Source organism: Myxocyprinus asiaticus, chromosome 8 (genome assembly GCF_019703515.2).
Source record: "Myxocyprinus asiaticus isolate MX2 ecotype Aquarium Trade chromosome 8, UBuf_Myxa_2, whole genome shotgun sequence".
NCBI lineage: Eukaryota > Metazoa > Chordata > Actinopteri > Cypriniformes > Catostomidae > Myxocyprinus > Myxocyprinus asiaticus.
This window is the reverse complement of record NC_059351.1, coordinates 44243167-44254265: the sequence shown is the minus strand read 5'-3', so window position 1 is coordinate 44254265 and position 11099 is coordinate 44243167. Positions and strand designations below refer to the sequence as shown.

Genomic DNA, 11099 nt, shown 5'->3' with positions numbered 1-11099 from the left:
AAAATTGGATATACAGTTGAAGACAGAAGTTTAAATACATTTAGGTTGAAGTAATTAAAACTCCTTTTTTAACTACTCCACAGATTTCATATTAGCAAACTTTAGTTTTAGCAAGACGTTTAGGACATCTACTTTCCTAGTCATTTTTCAACAATTGTTTAGAGATTGTTTCACTTTTAATTGACTACATCACAATTCCGGTGGGTTGGAAGTTTACATACACGAAGTTAACTGTGCCTTTAAGCAGCTTGGAAAATTCAAGAAAATGATGTCAAGCCTTTAGGCAATCAGCCAATTAGCATCTGAAAGGCTAACTGGCTAATTGGAGTCAATTGAAGGTGTGCCTGTGGGTGTATTTTAAGGCCTACCTTCAAACTCAGTGCCTCTTTGATTGACATCATGAGAAAATCAAAAGAATCAGCCAAGACCTCAGAAAAAAATTGTGGACCACCACAAGTCTGGTTCATCCTTGGGAGCAATTTCCAAACACCTGAAGATACCACGTTCGTCTGTACAAACAATAGTACGCAAGTATAAACACCATGGGACCATGCAGCCATCATACCGCTCTGGAAGGAGACGCATTCTGTCTCCTTGAGATGAACGTAGTTTGGTGCAAAAAGTGCAAATCAATCCCAGAACAACAGCAAAGGACCTTGTGAAGATGCTGGAGGAAACAGGTAGACAAGTATCTATATCCACAGTAAAACGAGTTGTATTGACATATCCTGAAAGATTTATCAGCAAGGAAGAAGACACTGCTCCAAAACTGCCATATAAAAGCGAGATTACAGTTTGCAAGTGTACATGGGGACAAAGATCTTACTTTTTGATCTTACTCCTCTGGTCTGATGAAACAAAAATTGAACTGTTTGGCCATAATGACAATCATTATGTTTGGAGGAAAAAAGGTGAGGCTTGCAAGCCGAAGAACACCATCCCAACCATGAAGCATGGGGGTGGCAGCATCATGTTGTGGGGGTGCTTTGATGCAGGAGGGACTGGTGCATGTCACAAAATAGACGGCATCATGAGGAAGGAAAATTATGTGGATGTATTGAAGCAACATCTCAAGACATCAGCCATGAAGTTAAAGCTCGGTGGCAAATGGTTCTTCCAAATGGACAATGACCCCAAGCATACCTCCAAAGTTGTGGCAAAATGGCTTAAGGACAACAAAGTCAAGGTATTGGAGTGGCCATCACAAAGACCTGACCTCAATCCGATAGAATTTGTGGGCAGAACTGAAAAAGCGTGTGCGAGCAAGGAGGCCTAGAAACCTGACTCCAGTTACACCAGTTCTGTCTGGAGGAATGGGCCAAAATTCCAGCAACTTATTGTGAGAAGCTTGTGGAAGGCTACCCAAAATGTTTGACCCAAGTTAAACAATTTAAAGGCAATGCTACCAAATACTAACAAATTGTATGTAAACTTCTGACCCACTGGGAATGTGATGAAAGAAATAAAAGCTGAAATAAATTATTCTCTCTACTATTATTCTGACATTTCACATTCTTAAAATAAAGTAGAGATCCTAACTGACCTAAGACAGGGAATGTTTTCTACGATTTAATGTCAGGAATTGTGGCTATACTTTTGAAACGGTGAATATTTTAATGTTTACAGATTGGTCCCATTCACTTCCATTGTAAGTACTGTAACCCAGATTTTTGCTCTTTTTTTTTTTTTTTGAATGAAAAGGACGAGTCGAAATTAATACTTTTGGTAATCAACATTGTACCACAAATGCTGTCAATTAAGCTTAACTTGTATTGAACCTGGAATATTCCTTTAATCTAGAGAGAATTAAGTCTTCCTGTTGTTATTAGAGAAAATTATTCCACAGTGCTTGTTAGTCTGCAGTAAAATCTTTCATTTTGTTTATTCTCACAATGGACTTATTGGGCTGATTGAATGAAATCTCTTTCTGTTATCTCTCTCTGTTTGAATACCTAGGTGTGGCACATTTTCAGACTGCCACCCCACTATGCAACTGCTGTCAGGTCAGTTTGGGAAAGGTTAATCAGGCAATGTTGTTTGTAGTTCTGAATGGTCATAAATCTGAGATCAGATCTGAGGGGGGTTATACAGCTGTGTGCTCTGTTTGAACACTGTGTGCACAATCTCATTCTGTGGTTTCAGATAGCCATCTCATATACCCTGACTTAAGCAATGGTTAGTGCACCTGCTTAAACCAGCTATTCAAACATACATGCCTACAAACACTTGCCCAAAACACACATACACAATTTGCTAAATCTGTTATCAATCCATTCCACCCATTGTCATCCCTAGAGCAATTAAACTAACAGGTGCCAGAGCCATTGAATTTGAAAGGTTGAGATTTGTGAAATAATGCTCTTAATGTACCACCTAGTGGTGAAATGAGATACTAAGAAATAAATACATGGATTGATAGACTTTTCTTTTAAATATTGACTAATTTACTCTGTTCTGGAACAATAACCAAAACAAGAGGACCATGTCAAGACCTACAGGTTCAGAAAAATGTGCAATGACACTTATAAAAGTATGCAAAACGATTTAAAGAGGAAAAAAATAAAATAAAATTAAAAACAAAAACAGGAGGGGGAAAATCCCAAACAGTAAACAGTACATTCTTGTACAACATTTCACCAAAAATGCATGTTTGTACCACCTTGGTCAACAAAACGTATTTGAATAGATTCTTTTTTGCCGTTCCACTTCTGATTAATGAAATAGGAAATATTTCAGATACATGTCTAAAATTGGATTTATAAACTTAATAAACACATGTACAGTACCATCAGCTATGAGTGCGATACATTTTTTTAAACAATTTGTTTATCTTCATATGGTAGTCCTAGAAAGTCTCGAAAGTTTTAAGTGTGCTCTGTTTGCTGATTGTGCGCTTTAAATTCATTCAAAACAGAAAAACAACAGAGATGACACAATATAAATAAAACATTACTCTAGAACATGACTGAATAATACATTAAAACAACAAATGTAATAACAATTAATCATTAAAAACATGTAGATGACCGAAAATTTCTCCACATCACTTAACATGACTGGTCCCACTTGGTCTGTGTAAATGGTTTGCACCAAGCCCCAGAATTTAAACAATGTTTATATACTTCTCTTATCAGTCAAGTGTAATGGAGAACATACAATTAGGCTTGTTTGTCTTCTGAAGTGAGGCTGTTTATGCATGATATGGATCAAGCATTCTTGATTAGTTCTATCGTTCTAATACGTCACCATGGTGACGAGCACTGTGCCCTAGCCAGTAATCTTATACAAGTGTTCTTGGATCAATTAAGGCCTCCATTTTAAAATAAAACTTAAAGGGAAAGTTCACCCAAAATTAAAAATCTCTCATTTCTTCACCCTCATGCCATTCCAGATGTTTATTATTTTCTTTCTTCTGCTGAACACAAACATAGATTTTTAAAAGAATATTTCAGCTCTGAAGGTCCATAAAATGCAAGTGAATGGTGACCACAATTTTTAAAGCTACAAAAAACACAATAAGGCAGCATAATAGTAATCCATGAGACTCCAGTGGTTAAATCCATATTTTCATTTTAAGTCCTTTTTTCCTATCAATCTCCACTTTCACTTTCTCATTCTTCGTGCATATCGCCACCTACTGGACAGGGAGGAAAATGTATTGTAAAGGAGGACTTAAATATTAATGTTTCTCACCCACACCTACCATTTCGCCTCTGAAGATATAGATTCAACAACTAGAGTTGTATGGATTACATTTATGCTGCCTTTATGTGCTTTTTGGAGCTTCAACATTTTGGCACCCATTCACTTCCATTGTGAGGACCTACAGAGCTGGAATATTCTTCTAAATATCTTTATGTTCTGCAGAAGAAGGAAAGTCATACACATCTGGGATGGCATGAGGGTGAGAAATATTTCATTTTTGGGTGAACTATCCCTTTAAGGAGGATTGAATTGTACATTTTGTATTCTCTATAAAATATTAGCTCTCTACCATCATTTATAAATCAACATTATTGTGTGCAAAAAGAGTGATTTGATTCCATTGGTTTATAGCTGTAAAATAATGCATCAGTCTACCTAAAATTAAAAAAAAATGTGTCATTACTCTGTGAGCTCTTTTGACGCAAGTACAAAAATATGCATATCGTGCTATTCAACATCATATCCAACAACGAGGTATTAATTACACTCAAAATAAAAGCTATCAATTGACATCAATAGATTATTAAGGTTAACAGTAAAAATTCCAGTTGAGGCATTTTGTGAGTGCTAATTGATACTGTCAGAACATCTATTTTCACCATAAATAAGGATTGGTCACTATAAGACAAAAACCTTCGTTACTGACTCTAGGGAGAGCTAGTTTTACTCTAAGTGCTGAATAATATTGACCATTACCAAAGGTCAAACACTGACAATTAAGCACAGTTAAGTTTACTTACATAACCCATGATTAGAACGACCCACAGTAAACTTCAATCTTTTTGCTACAGCAGTTTTGCACCTGCTAAATGCTTTGGCAAGCCCAAAGCTGTTCAGTCTCTTTTAGAAAGGAGTGATGCAGACATTACACATTAAGCAGATGGCAGTGTGTCTCTGAGCATTTGTGAGTGATGACCCACTACAGCACACACTAAATGAACTTATGGGATCAATATTCAGGGAACGATTACTGTGCACAACATTTGCGTGTGCATTCAGCAACCTCTGGATTTAAATAGAAATAAAACTAAAAACAAGTTGAGGTAAAACTTAAATTGGTCTGACTGTGGTTTAACTAAAATGTGCTCCTCCACTTAAGGCCCAAATTAAAGTGACTGTGACTTCTTGGGTCATCTGTCTGGAGCTTTCTTCATTTTGCAATTAACTTCAGTGTCGTCGCAGTACTGCACTGTGACCAGCAGAGGAAGGTGTTGTCAGACTTCAAGCCTCATGACTTCACTAGTTGACAAGGAGGACGTCCTCATATGTGGTAGTTCTGCAGTGTCAGACAAACAGATGACAAGAAAACCAGACTTCAGATATATTTAAAGATGAATTATATATATATATATATATATATATATATATATATATATATATATATATATATAATTTATTATGTTAAAATACAGTTTAATGTAGAAATACCTATAAGTAAGCCATTTGGTTCATTAGGTTGATTTCTCGAAGAGTATAACACTATTGACCTTATTTACAGCAGCGCCATCTTTGATTTTTAACGGGAATGACAACGAGGGTGTGAGGGATAGATGTACAGTCTCTTCAATGGGCTGTACTGCAATTTAAATCGTTCCGCGGACAAAACATTGAAATAATTTATTTTCAAGAACACTCAGTGGACAAAGAACTCCAGACAACATGAGTTGTGGAAACTCAGATGTGATCTAGGAGCTTTATACCGTTCAGGCCATTGAAGAAACTACAAGTCTATCCCTCACAGCCTCGTTGTCATTCCCATTAAAAAAATGAAAGATGGCGCTAGCGTGAATAAGGTCTATGGTGCTTTCAAAATATTGCTTGGTTTGTTTGAGTGTGGCTTGATTTGACACCCTAGAGAGGTGATGATACTACTGTGTTAAAAACATGTTTGGAAACAATCCTTACTGTCTGAAATTTGGTTTTGTGCCAAAAGAGCATAGCAGTTTGATTCCGGTAGTAAAAGTTCCATTCATTTTTTCCATAGGGGAAATTATTTTTAAAGATAACTTCAAAACCTTTAGAGACAGACCTACCATGAGCTTCGAGGTTGTTTATTGTTGGTGTATGCTTCGGTAGAAGCCATCAGTGGGTGTAATTTGGTTTTCATTTTGAAAAAAATCTTATTTATTAGCAAAGCCAACAAAGTGCGCCAAACAAGCTCTGCAGTGACCGCCCACTACAATGTACTGCGAATGATGCAACGGGCATTTTTCAGACTGTGATGACATGTTTCTGCCATAAGCAGCATGTGCAATTTTTTATTTATTTAGTATAAATTTATAACATTATGCTTTGTGCTATATTACCCTGGAATTGGTAAAAAAACAAGTTGCAGCAGCTGCAATGCAGTTTCTAATACAGCTGCTGAGGGAGTGACCATAAATGTGTGATCTTTTCTCTTCTGACTGTCATAATCTACCGCTCTCGAAACGTGATAGTGGATATTTTCTTTTGAAAACGGGTAAGCAAAAATAATATTTTCTGTGACTTCCCATTCACCCTGCAATCATTTGCTTCAGCATTCTGAAACCGAAAGTGTGAAAAAGGTTGATTTGGTCATCTACACTCAAACTACTTGTATATTTGCAAATATATGAATATTTTGCACTAAAATATGTTGTCTCTTTACTTATAATCAACCACTTTAAATCAACAGATTTATATTTTTCCATTCCGTTAAATCATTTGCAATGCTTCAAATTTAGACCTTTTAGTTTCAACAAAATGATCATTAGATCTGATAGTATGCAGCATTGTCTTTGTTTATATGGTGACACACCTGTCACAACAGCAGAAGAAAGAGCACGGCGAGGTCTCGATTCCACGGAACATTCCAGAGCAGGGCGTGTCCTTGCACTCAGCGATGAATGCGTGCAGGTCAGTGATATGGAGGGGCTCCTGAGTTTGATGCTGAAAGGAAAAGAAAGGACATCATGATACCAAAGTTGCTTGGATTTTCCCCATCCTACATTTTCCCCAATTTTACTATTTACAGTATCATCACATAAAACCATGACCTTTTTATTGATTTATTGGGTAAATACCCCAAATGACTCATCTCTGTTGTATTCATCAGGTAAAAAGACTGTGATTCCTAATATGTAATTTATAATTTTCTTCTGTGCATTCTTGTGTTTTTCTTTCTTCCTTTACTGTAATATACTGTATAACCATTAGCCTTCATCGTGAAACAAAAGTTAACCAAGAAACAAAACAACGAATCATTTATAACAATACTAATAAAACTAATTAAGATTTAAATGTCTTAAATGGATTTAAATTATGTTATTTTTAAATAGTATCAAATAAAACAGCTAAGGTTATCGTAATTTGTTTTTATAAGGATGTTTGTTTGTGTGTGTGCGTGTTGAGAGGGTATCAGGAACAAAAATATGTTTTACATTTCTATCTTTGTATCTACCACATCCCTTTCTCTTACCTTAATGGTCTCATAAGCTCCAGTGATGAGTGCAATAAAGAGCGAGAGCACCATGTAAATGAACAGAGAGATGAACGTGTACAGATAAACCTGCAAGAGAACATAGTGTCTTTATTGTACTGAATGAATGTACCTGTGTGTGTGGGCAATGTGTGTATTCAAATCACCTGACTGAAGACCCAAACAAGCATGCTGCTTTCTTGCATGCCACTGAAGGTCACGAACATGTCATCTCCATTGATCAGAGAGAACAGACACTCAGATACCAACGACAGGGAGCGGAACTGAGGGAAGAAAAAGACAGAAATAAGAACATTTTGGGAGAGAAGATGTGTGACTGGCTGGCAAACTCATTCTAAAATCATCTTTTTCAAATGTTTTTCACCCCTCTTGGACTACTTCACATTATTTTGCTGCCAGATCGCATGAAATTAAGTGGTATTACAAGGTTCATTACACATATCATGGCAGTTCCGAGGTGAAATGTCCACTGCATGGTGCTAAAAGTGAGTTAAATGTTCTCCCAAAGAAGTTCTTAAGGTTAATGCTCTATCGAGTTTTAAATGGATAGTTCACCCAAAAATGAAAATTCTCTCATCATTTACTCACCCTCATGCCATCCCAGATGTGTATGACTTTCTTTCTTCTGCAGAACACAAAGATTTGTAGAAGAATATCTCAGCTCTGTAGGTCCATACAATGCAAGTGAATGGTGATCAGACCTTTGTAGGTCCAAAAATCACAAAGGAATAATAGAAGTAATCCATAAGACTCCAGTGGTTAAATCCATATCTTCAGAAGCGATATAATAGGTGTGGGTGAGAAACAGATCAAAATGAAAATCCTTTTTTACTCTAAATCTCCACTTCACTTTTACAACTGAAAGTCACATGTGGCACCTGTTTAGTCTGACTTTCACATCTGAAAGTGCAAGTTAAAGTGGAGATTACAGTGAAACAGGACTTAAATATTGTTCTGTCTCTCACCCACACTTATTATATTGCTTCTGAAGATATGGATTTAAAAACTGGAGTCTTACAGATTACTTTTATGTTTCCTTTATGTGATTTTTGGAGCTACAAAGGTCTGATAACCATTCACTTGCATTGTATGGAGCTACAGAGCAGAGATATTTCTCTAAAAATCTTTGTTTGTGTTCTGCTGAAGAAAGACAGTCATACACATCTGGGATGGCATGAGGGTGAGTAAATGATGAGAGAACTGTCATTTTTTGGGTGAACTATCCCTTTAAATAAACAACACGTCTTCTCTAACCTAAACCTTAAACCTAAACCTTACCAATAGTGTCATAAAAGCAAATGTGAGATGATAAAGCAATTGCAGAAGCTACCACCTCATTTTATGTGGCTTCTATGACACTTTTGTCTCATATGTGAACTCACATGTTGAAATAAATTTTTCAGTCTCGAACAAAAAGTAGCCTATAATGTAACAAATGTAAAAAGAAAATTATTATAGCTGAATTAATACAATAACAAATTCAGAGGTGAATAACACTTTAAATATAAGTTCCTGTAGTGCAAATGGTAGAGCATGGCGCTAGCAACGCCAGGATCATGGGCTCGATTACCAGGGAACACACAAACATATAAAATGTATATCTTAAATGCACTGTAAGTGGCTTTGGAGAAATACATCTGCCAAATGCATAAAATGTAAAATTAGCCACAGTTTGTTTTTATTTGTTTTTTTATTTTTTATTTTTAGGAAAAGTACAAAAAAGTACCATGATACTATTATTTTTTTTTTTTGGACATGATACCATGGTAATACCATAGTCTTTTAAATATGTACCATGTAATACCATGGTGTTCAATGGTACATGACAATCATTCAGCAATCATAGCATATTTCATGGTATTACCATACTATACCATCACTGTATCGTGGTACCGCCATGGTCCTTTTTTTTGTTAAGGAAGTGCTAAACAAGGTAATTCATCCATGTATTATGTGCATTTTACACCCTTAATTGGTTTCTGTAAATCACAGACTCCACCAATCAGGCTTGAGCTATGTACCTTAACATGGTAGGGTCCCAGCACAATCCACCCACAGAAGCAGTAGCCGAGGTAGATCACCGCCACACAGCAACAAAAGCGGATCACATTAGGGAATGCAGCTCTTAATGTGACGATGAGAATCTGAGAAAGCAAAACACCATTTAATATACAAATCCCACATCCTACAAAATAACATCTCACTAGTTTTACATGTTTAAATGCATGTTGCAAGTCACATTTCATGTAATGTTTGGTGATAAAATGAATAATGTAACAATAACAATAAAAAATGCTCTTTAAAATAAAAAGAATAAGAACATATGAAGTTCAGAGTTGGTTGATATTTAATGAAAAAACTCTTTGAACTGCAGTAAATGTAATTTATAATTACAATTATAATTATATCACAATTATAGTTTTTCTGCTTTAGGATTTGTTGTTTGGATAAGAATAAAAGTGACACTTCAACAAATATGCAGGCAGGAATTTAAAAAATATAGAGTCTATTTTCAACTAATCAAAGTACAAAATCTAGAAATGTCACATCTGCAGCATTTCAAGAATGTGTTTGACTGCAACATTACATACACTACAAAACATGCATTTAATGTATACACTGTTAGTGTGTTTGCATGTTCATTGATGTGTGGATGTCCATGTCTCTCACATTGTACTTCTGAAAGAAGGTGAGGTAACGAATAACTCCAACCCAAACCAATAACGTCGATGTGCCCAAGAGGATCCCACACTCGTCGTAGGATGAGAGGTTCTGAGGGTTGCAATACAGTCATGAAATATCAGGACATGGTTCTTTGTTCCAATTCCAATTCTATAAAGTTAATGGGATTTAATCTCAAAAGCTGATCACGTCACGAGCGCTCGACTTACCTTAAGCTCAATACCGATCTTGATGATGGAGCCTGTGATAGTGAGCACGTCACTAATGATGAGCAGAATATACCAACCGTTAATAAACTCCATTCTGTCTCCCCAACAGACATCACGTTTCAAAGAGCTCTTAAAGTACTTCACAAACTCCTGAAAAGAAAGAGAGAGTGTTATACATGAGCCAGTGTTCTTCAGTTAAAATACATAATCATTTTGAATGTTAATGTGAATTTATTTGAGAAGATATCTTACATTTTGAAGGACAATGCCTCTGAGGATAGAGCGACCACAGAGGATAAGAGAAAGAGTACAAACAACTGCGACAGCCACATCAAACCACACACGAGCATAGCTATCAGCTAGAGAGAGAGACAGAGAGGGAGAGACAGAGAGAGATGTGGATGGACAGTGAGTATAACAAATGTGTACAAGAAATATATAGTGAATTTCCACTATGCAAACAATACAGTACATCAATGAATCTTGAGAAAAGGGACAAAACATGTCTTACATACAAAAGTCATTATTACGTTAAACATTTAAATATTCATAATAATAAAAATACTAGAAAAGTTAAATCTAAAGGAAATGTGTATACTCCGAGCATTCATTACATATATTTTTTAATAATTTAATTAGAATATTTTAAATGCATGCTCTATATTGGTCACAATGGTAAACTGTCAAACAGTGTTTAAAAATGCAACAAATTCATAAATATGAATATCAAATGAAAGGTAGGGATCTGTAAGATATCAAACAATACACTAAGTAAACTTTAAATTATATTTTCCATAAAAAACTGTCTATCAATGTTGTGTCCTCACTTTGCATCAAATATCATGCTCAGCTATAACTCTGAGGACCCCTTTCCCACTTCCTGCTCATGGTGGATGCAACAGCAGGACATGTGGTCTGGTAAATTTGATCTTTTTTCATATTTTAAAACACACAAAGTCTCTACGGTAACAGCTTCAACTCCGTCATTCCCATTATGATAATTTCCATTAGAATTGTGGGATAAATTTGGCATTTTAGTTTAG

At 35.8% G+C, this 11099-nt stretch overlaps 1 protein-coding gene across 2 annotated transcripts in view; it reads right to left on the bottom strand.

Annotated features, from left to right (window-relative positions):
• Positions 1-1500: 1500 nt before the first annotated feature.
• LOC127444880 (mucolipin-1-like) overlaps positions 1501-11099 on the bottom strand; it is a 32696-nt gene continuing 23097 nt past the window's right edge. For both annotated transcript variants that reach the window (XM_051704495.1, XM_051704496.1), the window contains 8 exons: positions 10309-10415; positions 10057-10206; positions 9836-9937; positions 9187-9309; positions 7312-7428; positions 7145-7234; positions 6485-6615; positions 1501-4981 (listed from right to left, as the gene is read on the bottom strand). In XM_051704495.1, coding sequence (XP_051560455.1) covers positions 4945-4981; positions 6485-6615; positions 7145-7234; positions 7312-7428; positions 9187-9309; positions 9836-9937; positions 10057-10206; positions 10309-10415 — 857 coding nt within the window. In that variant the 3' untranslated portion in view covers positions 1501-4944. The remainder of the gene's footprint in view (positions 4982-6484; positions 6616-7144; positions 7235-7311; positions 7429-9186; positions 9310-9835; positions 9938-10056; positions 10207-10308; positions 10416-11099) is intronic.